The sequence below is a fragment of the Cyanistes caeruleus genome, chromosome 13 (genome assembly GCF_971803275.1).
Source record: "Cyanistes caeruleus chromosome 13, bCyaCae1.hap1.1, whole genome shotgun sequence".
Taxonomy (NCBI): domain Eukaryota; kingdom Metazoa; phylum Chordata; class Aves; order Passeriformes; family Paridae; genus Cyanistes; species Cyanistes caeruleus.
Window position 1 is genome coordinate 2,169,025 of NC_141713.1, and position 15,221 is coordinate 2,184,245.

At 43.8% G+C, this 15,221-nt stretch overlaps 1 protein-coding gene across 50 annotated transcripts in view; it reads left to right on the forward strand.

Moving 5' to 3' along the window:
• MEGF11 (multiple EGF like domains 11) overlaps positions 1-15,221 on the forward strand; it is a 255,052-nt gene that overhangs the window by 196,037 nt on the left and 43,794 nt on the right. For all 50 annotated transcript variants that reach the window (XR_015275703.1, XR_015275718.1, XR_015275705.1 and 47 more), the window contains 3 exons: positions 5,080-5,200; positions 6,576-6,739; positions 7,145-7,247. Coding sequence is in view for 31 of the 50 variants with exons in the window: in XM_086848746.1 (XP_086704872.1) it covers positions 5,080-5,200; positions 6,576-6,739; positions 7,145-7,247 (388 nt within the window). In the remaining 19 variants the exon portion in view is untranslated. The remainder of the gene's footprint in view (positions 1-5,079; positions 5,201-6,575; positions 6,740-7,144; positions 7,248-15,221) is intronic.

Here is a 15,221-nt window from a genome sequence, read left to right on the forward strand (position 1 = left end):
GAAGGGTATCTGTGATCTGCATCAGTGCACAGACACCGTGTCCCAGCACACCGGTGTTCCACGTGCTGTTTGTACACAGAAATACACATTTGTAGGTGCTAAATCCATATTGATCAGCTTATCTGGACACACAGGCCTCAGGTACAAACAGCAGCAGCGTTTTTTCCCCCTGATCTGCGGATCAGCACACACAGCAGCCTCTGCACCGAGCCCTTCTTTCCACTCAGTGCTCCGGGCACCGAGCGTGGAGCATCCCTGGGGGGCTGCAGCCCTGGTTCACCTGCACAGCCTGGCCAGGAGGGGCGAGGGAGGGAGCAGATGCTGTGTCAGAAAGCTCTGATTAGCTGGAGCCCCACTGCAGGTTACCAAAGGTTCCAGTATTCTGCCTTTCAGTGCTGTCAGTCGCCCCCAGTAAGCTGTGGGAGTTGAGGAATTTCAGCAGCTCGGCAGATTAAACCTCAAGAGCAAAGCTGTCACCCAGGTCTTTGTCATGCAAACTTGAGGCCAGGCTCAATAACATCCTGTTCCTCTTCTGCATTGCGGAAGCCTTGAAAAATTGATTTTCTGTTTTGCCACTGAGTTCAGTGGAACCAGACTTCAGCCCTCCAAGGGAATTGTATTCCTGTAGATTGTAGCTACTTCTGAAATCCTTAATTTCACATCCTTAAGTAGCAAACTTTGTGACAGACCAGGTGTGGGTGCAAACTTTGCTGAATGTTGTTGACCATTGCTGGGTTATTACCTCCCTTTATGGTCTGGAACACCTCTTTTTTTCTCCCCCTTTCAAAATGCATTTCACGGACTTGAAGTCCTGATCCAAAATACACAGGAATAAATACAAATTTGTGTATTGATCTCCAGAAAAGGATTTTGAAGGGAGTTGATCACTACTTATAGCAGGAATGCTTTTTTTAAAAGAAACAAGAAATGTAACCTATTAGGGTAACATTAATCCAGGGAAAACACTTTCTGGAGCGGCCAGAGCTTGTTAACACAGCCAACACCTGAGGCAGCACTGTGTCTTTAAGCTCTACTAATATTGAACAATAATAATTTTGGTGGAGGAAAATCTTCCCCTCTCCCTGAACAGGAGCAAGACATATTATTGACTGCCATCTGGAAAGATGGATGCTGTGGCCCTCAGAGTCTATTAATATTTGATGCTGATGGATGTGAGCTGGCAGCATGAGTTATTAATGGAGTTTGGTTCCTTGGATCTCACCCTCAGTCCATGGTGGGGAATTAGCCATAACAAGAACTGGATGCCCAAAGCTCTCAGGGTGCTGGGAAGGGCTGTCAGTTCCAGCAAAATGGGTGTTTCTGGAGTACTTACAGGCATGGAAAGTCATAGGTGGGGCTGATTAGGTCACTGCCACCATTCATTCTGACTTAAAGAGGACTTTCAGGGTCCCAGGAATTGTGGATTCCCTCCTCTATCTTTGCCATGTTGGGGTTCTCCCATCAGGTCTGGATTTCAAGCAAGAAGTTTGAAATTTTTTGTTTCACAGAAGCTCAGACACCACTCAGTGGTGTTAATTGCTGAGCAGGGGTGAGGTGTGGGACACCCTGTCCTTGGTGGCACTCAGGTGGCCTCTCCCAGGTTGGGGGGTCTGTGATGCAGAGCAGAGAGCAGGAATGTGCTGCTCCACACAGAGCTGGCCCTGACCCACATTCCCCAAAGAGAGCTTTTCCCCAAAGTCAAATTTGACCCCTGAAATTAGAAATAATCCAGTGGATAGATTTGGTGATGTATTTTGATAAATTGGCCCTTCTAGGTGAAAATATTGAAAATTAAGTACCTTTGAAAGTTTATGATGTCCATATGGGTCATTCTGATTTGGAACATAGAGATGGAAAATACCAAGTTATTTATAGCCCAATTTCTTAATATAGCTTTAACATTTCCAGGGGTATATGTTTGACTGAATTAGCTACTCCTTCCTGGCATGGATACCACATCCAGGCATTGCACTATCCTCATTAACCTCCCAGTCTTAATAGAAAAAAAGAAATGAATAATCAACATAAGAAGCTCAGCTGTTGATTAATTTTACTAAATAGGATAGAAATATAAAGTACCATATTGCAAGAGTGAAGATTCAATACACACAATTTGAAATCGGTTTATTAGAATATGTAACTCATTAACAGCTGGATGCATACACTGCAGCGTTATCCACTCGGGCAGGTGGTGAGAGGGAGGTGGAATTTACATATCTTTAACAGTACCTGAATGCATTTCATTTCAGAGGTCATTCTCCCAAATCAAGTTCAAAATGTTAATAACAAGGTGTGCATTTATAATTAATAAAATCTTAGAGCCAGTGCTATAGTTCAAGTGCATTTTCCTCTTATGTAATTAAGAAGTTAAGTGTATTTGGCAGTTGTCACTCAGAGAGCTCTGAAGGTCTCGCTTGTCAAACCTGGGGATAGAAATCTCATTAAACCAGGTTTTTTTTTCAGTTAAGGTTTGTTTGCAAAGTACGTGAGTGGATGGTGGGCAGCCAGAATGGCCAGCTCTGTCAGTCCATAAAGCCAAGTACATAAAAGTAAATGCCAAAACTCAAAGGCTTGGAATAAACAGCCTGATATTCAGCTTGTGAGAATCACAGAATCACAGAATTATAGAATCACAGAATCACAGAATCTTTAAGGTTGGAAAAGGCCTCAAAGATCACCAAGCCCAACCATCAGCCAGCACCACCACTGTGTTCACCACTAAATCATGTCCTCAAGAGATACATGCACATGATTTTTAAAGATTTCAGTGATTCCACCACTTCCCTGGACAGCCTGCTCCAATGCTAGGCAGCCCTTCCTGTGAAGAAATTTTCCCTGATATCCAATCTAAACCTCCCCTGAGGCCATTTCCTCACTTTACTGTCCTGTCACTTGTTACCTGTGAGAAGAGACTGACACCCACCTCTCTACAACCCTTTTTCAGGGAGTTGTATCCCTTTTCTTTGGACAATCCCAAGTGATTACAGAAAACCAGTGAACCCATTCTAGTTGTGGCTGGCACTGCCCCCTAACACAACCTGCTCTGTTCACAGAGCATCAGCTGAGACACTGGAAATCCTCCTGCTGCCCCCAGGCCTGGCCCAGATGGTGTTTTACAGGCGTCAGGATGTGGGGATGTGGTTTTGGGGTGATTAGTGGTTGGACTGAATGATCTTGAAGATGAATCTGTGGTTCTGTGGTTGGTTAATGTGATTCCCAAAGGGGTATTTTAACTCCACATCACTCTGCTCCCCTCTCCTTTTCAAAGGAATTTTCTTTTCCTTCTGGATCACTAGTTCAAATCCAGATAAGGTCAGTTGTCATAGAAATTATTAGCAGTACCAGCAGTTCTGTGTAGAACATGGAATGAGTTGGGAGTTTCATTCACACAGGATAAGGGTTCCTAAGTGGCACTAATTGGCTGTCTAATTGTCACACACAGGAGAAAGGCAGAGGATTGATTAGGCGTGGAGACTGAATGCCCCTCTGCCAGCCCGGGTTCCTGGAGTTCATTCCATAGGCATGCTGGCAGGGTAATGAGGGGCAGCCTGCTCTGGATTTCCTGCCTGTCAAGGCAGCATCTTTTCCTGCCAGGCCTTTTCAGGGGCACTTGTTTTACTCCACCAAGGTCAAAGATAGCATCTTTTACAAACAGTGCCTTCACTCAAAAATCAGAGACTTGCAGGATTTACTTGTGAGCAGAATATTTTAACCATTTCCTTTCCCCTGAAACAAAGTTTTTGGTCTAAAATAGGATGAGTCACACTGGTGCGAGGCAGAACTGCTCCAGCAAAGCAGATGGGGGTTTATGGTGCTCAGAAATCTGTTCATATTTCCTTGTGCTGTCTGGGTGTCTGCTGTGTGATATACAGGCTCCTGGAGGTACTTGTCACAGCATAGGGAAGCTGACATGGTGCACATTTCACTCCTGATAAATGGATCATCCAACCAAACAGTGAAGCTTCTCACCTGCAAAAATACATTTTGACCAATATCTTTTCCCCTGAGCTGTGGCACGGGTCACACCCTGCAATGGAGTTACTGTTTAACTTGTAGCAGGTTCACTTTCCCTGGCATAGAACTAAATTATTTAAGTTTGACTCACTGAAGTAGTAAATTTAGGAGCTAATTTGCAATGTGAAAGTCAGGATTACACACAGAGGAAAAGGAAGCAAAAATACCTTGTATATGTTAATGTGTAGACCCAGCTATGGGACTCAGTAAGTTTACTAAGGCTTAAACCTCAATTAGTGAGGTTAAACCACAATTGCTTTAAACCTTATTGTACTCACATTTTAATTCCCTTGTTGTATGAGATGAACAGTATTAGTAAGAACTGTGTCTATCCTTTCAACCACACAAGCTGATCAGTGCATACAGCACACCAGAATGTAGTGTTAGAGCATTCTGTATTTCTGTAAAACAGAAGTGTTTATTCTCCTTTCCCTCCCTTTGCCCACACCTAGAGCAGAAATAGGACAAAGACCATGTTTGTGTGCTATGCTGTATGCCTCCTGTCTCTGACATACACATCACTCCTGTTCTGCCTTCTTCCTAAAGTCACAATCTCATGCAAATTAATTGCAAACAAATGCAGGTAGCAGCTACGCATCAAAAAGATCTGATGCACCTGCCATGTCGTTTTCCTCTCTGCCAATCTGTGGAAGACGAGCATGCACGAGATCCTTTAGGTTTTTAACAACCCTATTCTTAGAATATATTTTCCAAGAACCGCAGAGCAATCTCTGCACGGTTTCAGACTGTATATTTTGTGATTAGTGTTTCGTAAGTGATGTTTTGCTTAATGATCTAACATCTGCTCTAGGAGGTTTGTTTTTGTAACTTCCCCACCTCCTGCTGAATGAATGCCAGAACCTTGTCCCTTTCCTCCAAGTCAATCAAAGCACTAATTGCATCATAATCATGGGAAGCAACGGTGACTGCTCGAGTGCTGAAGAGTCAGCAATCAACTCACAACACTCTGCTCACTGTTCAGAGAGAGAAAGCTTCCCTGTGCCGAGCTGGGAATTTCCTGCATGCCAGATTTCTTTAGCTGACTCTGACTTTTCTGGGTTGCAGGGAGATGACTGCACCATTCCCTGCATGGCTGGAACCTACGGAACCAATTGCTCGTCAGTTTGTAACTGCAAGAACGATGGCACTTGTTCCCCTGTGGATGGGCTGTGCTACTGCAAAGAAGGTAAACAAAATTCACATTTAACAAGTCCCTGCCATCCATGCCTGTCCCCTCTGAAAGTGGCACAGCTGTGAAGTCAGGAACTTCACTATTTTCTTGTCCTCCCAAGTATCCCAGCTCAACAGTAAATTCAACCTCTGCCCTGAACAGGGGCCAGACTTCTTTGCTCTGCTGCACAAATGTGTCACAGAGCTGAGTGTGGGGGCAGAGGCACTGCTCCTGTCCAGGGCAAATGCAGAGCAATCCCCTGGCTGCTGGGTTTTATCCTCTGCTGCCCTGATTCTCCCAGATTCCAAAGCCAGTGAGCACAGGAGTGAAGGCAGCTTGCTGTCTGTGTGTCCTGCAGCCCTGACCTGCCTGCCCATCTCCACCTCGGGCTGCTCTCATTCCTGCTTTCCTGGGCTCCTGGCTCATCCCAGCTGCCAGCCCTGCCCTTAGGCACTGTGGGGTGAGCCCTGGCTCTTTGCCCTTGCTGCTCAAACTTCTGTAGCCTGACATGGTGACACCCCAGCCTTGTGCAGGTGTCCTCTCTCTCCTGAGCCAGCACAGGGTTCATGATGTGGCTCTCATTTATTTGGGGAAATAAGAAGCCTGTTCCAGGGTGACAGACATCTTTTCTTCCCACACTACGTGTCCGTAATTCCCTCCCAGACGTGGTGGTGAGCACATCCCATGGATCCAGTAACCACCTGAGAATTCCTCCACTGCTTCATAGCACAGTGGCTCTTCTGTTCCCCCAAAATCCCAGTGTGAGCTATGCCTGTATGACATACATAAGCCCTAAAACAGAAGTGAGGCAAATAACAATAAAATCTGGCATTTCAAACATGAATTAATGGATCACTGTAGAACCCTATTTAATGAGGGTGTATAAACCATGAGTTACTGCTCAACTCCATGACACAGAGCTGCAATGTAATGAAAGTCATTGTGCTCCTGGTAGTTAAGATTTGAGCCTTAATGGCTAGAAATGATGGCCTTGGTCTTTTTTAGGTATAATAGTGGCTTTATATTAAATAGCATTCTCAAAAGGAAAGAGAGAGGTAAGAAACAGGCAGCATCACATGAAAAGTTCTTGCAGTCCTATAGGTCAGAAGGTCTCCAGCCTGACAGACAGGGACTGTCCCAGCAGTTCCTAGAAAGGCATCACACACCTAAATCTGGTTATAGCCAAGGCTGTGATGCCTCCATCTTTGTGTAGAGATGCTGGGAGGTGGAGCTGAGAGGTCACCATGAAAGGTCAGTCTTTGACCCCAAGTTAGTCTTAATTTACACCAAGAAACTGGTCCTAGAAACAAAGAGCTGCAGCTTGCCAGCTGCCTGTCTTGCTGTTTTCATGAAAACATCCCAGATGCTGTTCTGTCCCCTGTTTCCTTAGGGTGGCAAGGAGTGGATTGCTCTATTCCATGTTCAAGTGGAAGTTGGGGTCTGAACTGTAACCAGACGTGTTCCTGCAGCAATGGAGCATCCTGCAGGCCGGCCGATGGCTTCTGCCTCTGCTCCCCAGGATGGCAGGGGGAGTTCTGTGACCAGCCTTGTCCTGTGAGTGCAAATAACAACTTGGGGTGGCCTTGCACCCCCTTAAATCCCAGTCCCCATCGCTCTGCTGAGCAGAGAGCGGGGCGGGATCTCAATTTGTCTGTGATGTCTGAAGGAAATCAAGTGTAAATAACAGATTGGGGTTCTAGTAGTCAACTGGATGTATTATCCTTTGCATTGTATTTTATCAAAGCTATTGCTGTGTTATCTGCATTTGCTTGAACGTCATTTTTTAAAGTGATTCCTCATTTGGTTCTGTACAGATACATTAGGCACTGAGTTTCTGTCTTGTCTGTATGTTAATTTTAAAAATGCGACTCAGCATTAAGAGGGACATGATAGATGATTTTGCACATTTCAGAACAAAAAGCTGATCACTGAGAGGCTTTTTTATTTATATTTTTGAAGGATGGAACATATGGCCTTAATTGCAGTGAGCGTTGTGACTGTAACCACGCGGATGGGTGTGATCCTGTCACCGGCTACTGCTGCTGCCTTGCAGGCTGGACAGGTAAAATCAGCAATTACCTTTGTAAACCTTGAGGGTTTTGTTGATCTGGGCTTTGGGGGGTTTTGTTGGTTTGTTTTGCTTTGTTATTGCAGCAGTTATAGCCTTGGACTTGTGACTGCCAACTTCTAAATAATAGATTGAGACAAGATCAGCTGAACTTGCCCATATTTAAATCACTCATGATGGTGACAATAATTGGCATTCATTAAATTTGTATTCAGATGAGTTGAAGATGGCTCCAACCCTGCAGCCAGATGTTAGCCTTCTGTAAAAGCATCCTCAGGAGGATGCAGATCATCCATAATCCAGTTTTTCTCCTTGAACTGCCCTTTCCACAGGGGTACAGTTGTGGGATGGTGAATCCTGAGATCATCACACCTGGGAGGCAAAAAGGGCATTTCTGATGAGTCATTACAGTTGCTCCATCATCCAAAACTCTGGATTTTCCCATTTTCCAATGGTTCTTGTCACAGGGTAGTTGCAGAGAGCAGATTAATGCTTGTTTGACAGAGTTATTGTGATTACACAGCAACAGAATATTCAGTGAAGTTGGAGAGTCCAGGCTGGAGTTCTCAGTACAATTGGACCTGCACTTGACTCCACACTGATGTTCTTTTTTCCAGCTTTTGACAGCAGTAGGGGGCAAGATATTGACCCAACCATTTCACACTTTGCTGCCTTAAATTCTGGTTAATCTCTCTCTGCTCTCTGCTGAGGCCCTGGGTGGAAATAAAGTTATGTTCCATATACTGCAGAACCACCAGTGGCACTGACAGTCAAAATGCATTTCTATTAACAGCAAGTCATTTGGAAAAATCTAATTGTTTTTCAAACAAGTGCAAGTTGGAAGGATGCATGGAACAAGGCAGGTTTATCAGGCAGCCAACATTTGGGATGCTGTCACCTTTGCTGTTGATTTATGCCTTCTGTTTCTGATGGAGAGGACATCCCAAAGCAGCCCAGCTCCCAGGAGCATGAAGCAAAAGCAATGAAATTATGCCTAAAACATACATACAATGGAAAAAATCTTTAAAGAATTAAACAAAATGCTAAAGTACTAAGTTGTACATATTGTGTACAACAAAGCTACTTTTCAAAGATACCAGGCATGTATCCCTGAAAAGGACATTTTTCCCCCAAGAAAATCCATTTTATAAGCTCACTTGCATCCCCCCCTTCATTCTCTTGCCTTCCTCGCTGTCTGGGCTGCATTAATCTTTCTCTGAGCCTCCTTGCCATCAATAGATTCATCTATCAGGCTTTAAAACTCTACTTTTCATTATTGATGATCAGCAGAGAAACAGCTGGTGGGTTTCCCTGTAGTCACTGTGAGCTTCTTCAAGGGAAAAAAAATGGCTTTTAGAAGTACAGTAATTTGAAGAGAGATATTTATATACACCTACTCTAAAAGTTTATTATACATCTTCTGGATGTAGCATTCCAGAGGAAACTGCAGGGACTGACCTTTGCAGGCAGTGCAGGCTGAAGGTGTGGCTTTTTCTCAAAGGCATTTGCAGCAAATACTTTGTGCTTACTCCCATGCACATCTGTAAATGGACATCAAATGCAGACACTCATTAATTAAAGGTAAGAATAATTTCTCATGTCCTTTTAATTTCCATATTGGGCAAGGTAAGTGTACACTATCTTGGAGGGGATTTGCTGCAGTCTCAGCACTTTATCCATCAGTGTGCTGCTGCAGCTCTGGAATTCTTCAGGATCACATTCCAGGGAGGAAAATACTGTATCCATATTTGAGACCAGGTTGGAGTTGAAATGTTGACAGGGCCCTGTAAAGTGGAAATGTTGATAGACAGAACCAACACGTGTTTTGTCAATTCTGTTCCAAAGTTTTTTCCACTTGGCTTGGCACCAGACACAAGGATAAATTCTGCTCATACCAGTCTGAAAGTATGTAATTTAAGAAACTCCTCAGCTAGATAATTATATTTTCATATTAAGGAGTATGGCATCAGTGAAAGATTAATCTTATCTGCAGTTGTTGTGAACTGGGCCATGATGTGTATTGCAGTGCATTTTATTAATATGAGGTGATAAATAATTCAGGCTGAAATTTTTGCTTTCTGATTTTGGTGCTAATTAGGCATGGCCTGAAAAAGATCAGAAAAGTTCAGGATCATGGAACTTCTGAAGGTTCTCCTGCCCACTCACACCAAACAGAGAATTCACATGGCTTTCAGATCCTAATAGCCACAAAACTTTATCTGAAACAGCATATTCTGTATGTTCATCCCAGACGTGGGACTCCCTCTTGATGTCTGTGTTTTATGTAAAGATCAAGGGGAAGATTGAACCCATTTTCTTTAAAGTGGTTTCAAGATGTTACTGATATAAACCTTCAGGGACTGATAGATGGTAAGAACATGGAGGAGGACTGGCAAAAGAAAGAAAAAGTCATGTTCAGAGTAGCATGCAATGTAAGGTAATAGCACTCTGCCATCCTTTTATTATGTCATGACTGCCACCCAAGACTATTACTCAGGACAATGACCTTCCGTGGATATCAGCTGGGGGAAGGTAATTTTCAGGAGCTGAGTGTCTCTGGCAGATGGGGAGATGATGAAGAGATCCCCACATCTCAAGCAGGAGGTCACAAAGCTGTGCAAACCAGCTGGATGCATAAATAAGCACAGAGGTAACAAGCTGTTCCGAGACATTCCGTGGGGAATGGCACGTGTGCAGCCGAAGGCAGGAGCTGGATCAGCTCTGGAGATGGTTGTACCTGGAGTTACTGCTGCAAATCTCCCAATCTCGGGCACGTGGTGTCACCAGTGGCTTTGGAGACAGCACAGCAAGAACAGAAGCCCAAAACTGCATTGGCAAAATGCTCTCACATGGTACAAATAAAGTGAAACTTGTGGGAATGTTGGTCAAAATCAGGTCTGTGACCTGCTGATGCCATGCAGAGCTGCATCTCCTTCCACAGGAAGGAAATGTGGGGTGCAGTGACACTGAGGGCTCAGCCTGAACTTCTCCAGGTTGGACATGTGTAACCTCATGTATACAAATGCATGGAAATCCAAACAAAGGTGCACATATCTGGTGCTGGGTTAGAAAGGAAAAGTCTTGCTCTCAGAGGACCAAGTCTTGATTGCTCAGGCTGTTTTTTAAGGATTAATAAGGATCTCTTTATCTTTGCTGTGCATTTTAGGTACAGACACTTCTGTGTTTGCAGCTCTGTCAGGTCCCTCAGAGCTCCCAACACACCAGGCAGTTGTGAAAGAGGTGTTACTTTATGTACACACAGGTTGAAATGAAAATGCTCAGTGCTAATTACCTTTGGTTAATTAGGGATCCTGCACATACTGAATCCGCAGAGGGAATGGAAACACAGAAATGCTGCATGGTAGAGCAGCTCCTGGAAGTCCTTTGCAAGCAAACAGGTCCTGGAGAAGCAGGAGAGTCTCATCTGTCCCAGGTGCAACCTCCTCTCCTGGATGCTCAAGTGACAGTGACAAATTTCAGTTAGGCTCCTCTTAATTATTACATAATCTGAAAATGGACAGGAAAGGACCAGCTGGCCTGGTGGCCTTGCTGGGTGGGCAGGATGACCATGCTCCTGTGCCAGGTGTGGTGCTGTGCCTCTGGAGATGGCAGCTCCAGCCAAGCCCTGTGGGGGATGCAGGATGAACTTCAAACCCTCTCAGCTTGGCCCACCTCAGACAGCTGTTGGCAGCAGGTTTGGTACCAGAAATGGCTTCCTCACAGATTCCAGCTGGTTAAAACTGTGTAGCCTTTAGCTGCCTCCCTCAGTAATTAAATTAGAGATTCTGGCCTGTCCTCTCATTTCTGGAGGTGCCTGACCAGAGCCAGGTAAGACTCCCTGGGAAGACAGACCCAGGTATTGCCCATCCTGCCCCCAAGACCCAAGCCCATTTGTTTTCCCACTCCCAGAGTGATCACAGAAGGAGAGCCACAGGCCTGGCTGCTCCTCATGCTGAGCTCTGCTCCTCCCTGAGATGAGCCAACATGTTCCAGGTTAATTGTGGCAGTGTGTGTTTTGTTACCCTTTCAGCTCTTACATTGGGATTAAATGGGAAGTGATCTGCAGGGGGATATATTCCACTCTTCTAAATGCTAAGGTCAGTTAAAATCCTGTTTATCTGAATTCCTTTAATCTGAAATGCTGTCTTATCTGCATCTTGTTCTGCATTTTTTTCTTGTGTGGTGCTCTGGTTTTGCAGAGCTGCTGTGGTGATGGTATCTCTGTTCCCCACTGAGCTGGGGTACCCAGAGGCTTCTCTCAGTATCCAAAGCCAGAGTTTATTCACTCTATTTTAACATCCCAAAGATGTGTGGGGAAAGTTAACCTGGTGCTGTAGATATGAGATGGAAAACATAAAAGTGTGCATCCCATAGTTAATTATAAAAGAAGCCCTTATAGATTTTCCTTAATTAATCAGGATGGCAAACACAGGTATGCAAATGATGCATGCTGCTGAGGAACAAACATCTTATTACTTTGGTGCTTTACACCTTCAGGCTTCATTCCTGGCTCATAAGAGCAGCCTCCCTCTTCCTTTGCTGTTACCCAGGAAATCAAAATGCACATTTCCCTGTCCTTTACAACCTCAAGAACTCTCACACAAACCCTGATTGTGTCTCCCCGTGTCCGGAGCTCCAGCACAGGGGCTGTGGCAGGCTGGAGCTGCAGGGCTCCCACCTGTGGGATCTGAGGCAGGGATGGGGTCAGGAGGTGCTGCTGGGCACAGAGCAAGGCAGCTCCAAGGGATGAGGCTGCAGGGCTGGGAGCATTTGCAGGCTGGCAGTGACATCTGCACTGTCACTCAAACACAGAAACATGTTTCTTGCCTCCTGTGGACACATTAATTCAGGAAAACTGATAAGCCTGTTACTCAAGGGAAAGCCTTTTTGAATTTTAAAGGAGCAGTGACCACTTTGATGGGAGCTCTAAGGTATTTTTAACTTCACTTTCTCTGAGTTCTTTGCAAGGAAGTGAAAAATCCTTAAAGGAAAAAACCCACCCTCTCCATAAAATGCATTTGTTTGTACTAATATGACTTTTTTTTCCATTGCAGCCGTATCCAATTTATAATTTTAGGGCCAAATCCTGTCCTCAGCTTTACTTGGTTGAATCCTAAATAATTCTCTTGTCATTAGTTGATCAACCTTACCTGCGTGATGGTAAAACTGGGAGCTGGTTTTCCTTGCCTATTTAAAACCAGAAAAAAATCTAGGACCTGTTTCATGCACCTGCAGCTTTTTAGCTTAAGATCCAGAATGTTTTAGAATTCACAATGTCATGGGTTGACTTTTTTCCCCATCAGACTGTTTCATACCATTGGTTTGTAAGACAGAGCCTAAAATACCAGAATGGAGCAATAGTAAGTTCCTATTAAACATGCATTTTCTAGATGTCTAATCCCATTATCTACACCATATTTTGCATTTATCACTTCTGGCAGTCTTATCCTAGATTTTTAAATTAAGAATTTATTTCTGTGATTATTCTGTATCCTTACATTAGCTTTGAACAGACAGGAAAACCAGAAATTTCTAGAGTCAGTCTAAAATGGTGCATTTTAGCCTCTCTCTTGGCCTCTGCCTTTCCAGCAGGAAAATCTTTTCCATATGAAAGGTGTGCTTACTCTCTGGATTCGACAAGTGCCCTTTAGTCTATGAATGTAAGATAAGCTTATTAGAAATTAGCTTTAATTTTTCATTGACTTAATTTCAAGTGAGTTGATAAGATTTTAATGTCAGGCTGTGCTTAAAAATTCTCTCTTTGACAAGAACCTTTAAGGATGGTTCCTGCTGATATAGGGCTAATTTTCAAAAATATGAATTATGAAGTTGTATCAAAGATTTCATTGATGTCCTGACATTAATTATGTCCTGTGTCTTCCTTGGCAGGTGTCTGGGGGGCTCCTGATTTTAATCTGAGTGAGGTTTAGTTGTGTTTGTCCTGTGCCAGATTTTGTATATATTTCACCTTTTGTGAAATCAGTTGGATTTTTGCCACTCCTTCAGTGGGAGTTGGATCAGACCCTCAGACTATAATTAGCAGCTGCAGCAAGGCTACTGCTAAACTTCAGCATGTATGCAAATCATTGCAGTAATAATCTTATAAACACAGAAGATACACAAGTTTTTTTATCTTTGTATTTATTTTGGGGTTTAATTTTGCTTAATAAAAGACAGCTTTTAAATTTCTGAGAGAAGATAGAGTTTGGATGGCATCCTGGGTGATGCTAATTTAATGGGCTCTAAAAACACGAGGCTTGACGTTAGAGGTACCCAACCCTTTTCCATTTTAGTATGGAGACATTCTATATATAAGCCTGGCTGTGTGTACAATAGTCACCTATAAATAAATGTGAGCAAGAAGTAGGGAAAAATTATTTGTGCACATTTCAGTAGACTAAATCCTGGCTGTTGGCATGCTGGGTGTGAAAGGAGGAGAGGGAAGAGTGCTCAGCAAACAGCCTGCAAGCTGAAATGAGGTGTGTGTATACATTTGTATATTTATATCATGGAGAGAGACTATTTACAAGGGCAGGTAGTGACAGCTTGGGGGGAATGTCTTCACACTGCCAGGGAGCAGGGTTAGATTGGATATCAGAAAAGTAGAAATATTCTTTGTACTTCCTCCCCTGTGAGGGTGGGGAGGCCCTGGCACAGGGTGCCCAGAGAAGCTGGGGCTGCCCCTGGATCCCTGGAAGTGCCCAAGACCAGGTTGGACACTGGGGTTTGGAGCAGCCTGGGATAGGGGAAGGTGTCCCTGCCCATTGTGGGAGGTAAGAACTGGATTATCTTTAAGGTCTCTTCCCCACCCAAACCATTCCACAATTCTATGATACATTATGTTATTCATTAAAGAGTTTGCAATGAAAAATGTTGTAAACATCTTCCTTCCTGTCCCACACCAAGGAGAAAGGGTGGAATTTCAACATCATTGACCACAAAAGGCTTTGGTTGTGCCCCAACTCTTGCTCAGCTGTTCCTCATTCATGGTTTAGTTCAGGAGCTTGAACGTTTCCAGCAGGAAAACAATCCAGGTTTTCCCCACTACCAGTTCCTGCTCTTTCCCTGCTTGGATCTTTCCCAGCTTTCTGTTCCCTCCTGGCCTGAAACTGTTCCCAGAGTTTGAGAAATAGGAAAGCCCTGAAGATGAAGCAGGGCTTGACTCCTTTTAGCCCCATTTTCTGCAGGTCTGCCCTGCCTGCTCAGGCCAACTCTTCCCCTGCAAGAGTGCACCCTGGAGAATACCCTGGAGCAAAGGGAACCAGATCATCCTTAATTTTAGCAAACATTTTGACTTACTTAATTTCTTATGAGGTAGGTCTCTTGCCTCAAAAGCTTTTATTGCATAAATTCCCCAGGTTGGGTGATTCATACCTGGAGATTTCTCTAGATAATTAAAAATAGGGGTAGGATTAGAGCTCCACAGAGGTGCATTAGGCTCTAAGTGTATTACTTGCAGAAAAACACTTACATTAATGGGTGCATAAATCGCCCTGCACAGATGAGAGAAGGGACAATTTAGAATTTTTCACTGGCTTCAGGGAAGGGCATATTCTTCATTATTTAAGACCAGATCATGGAGCTTTCATTTAGACTGATGGGTTGTTACACTCAGGAGTTGGCCCTCTGAATCCACTGGTGAATGATACTCACCAGTTTGGAAAAAAAAAAAACAGAAAAAAGCATTTGAGAGCACCTCAGAAGTTCATAGATAATGTGAGTGTGGCTGCTGTTCTCTGCTGAGTAGTTTCACTATATAAAAACAAAAATAGCTTATTTGCAGACTAGATGAGCAGCCATCAATTCTTAATGTTTCCATTTAATTTTATGAGAGATCCCTTTATGTTTCCTTCTATCTGCTGCCCTCCCCACACTGATTTTCTCATTCTTCAGCATTCTTAAATGCTGAGTTGTCAGGAATTGTTCTGTGGTGCTTCTGACTGGCTCTGAGTCAAATACTTCAGGGTT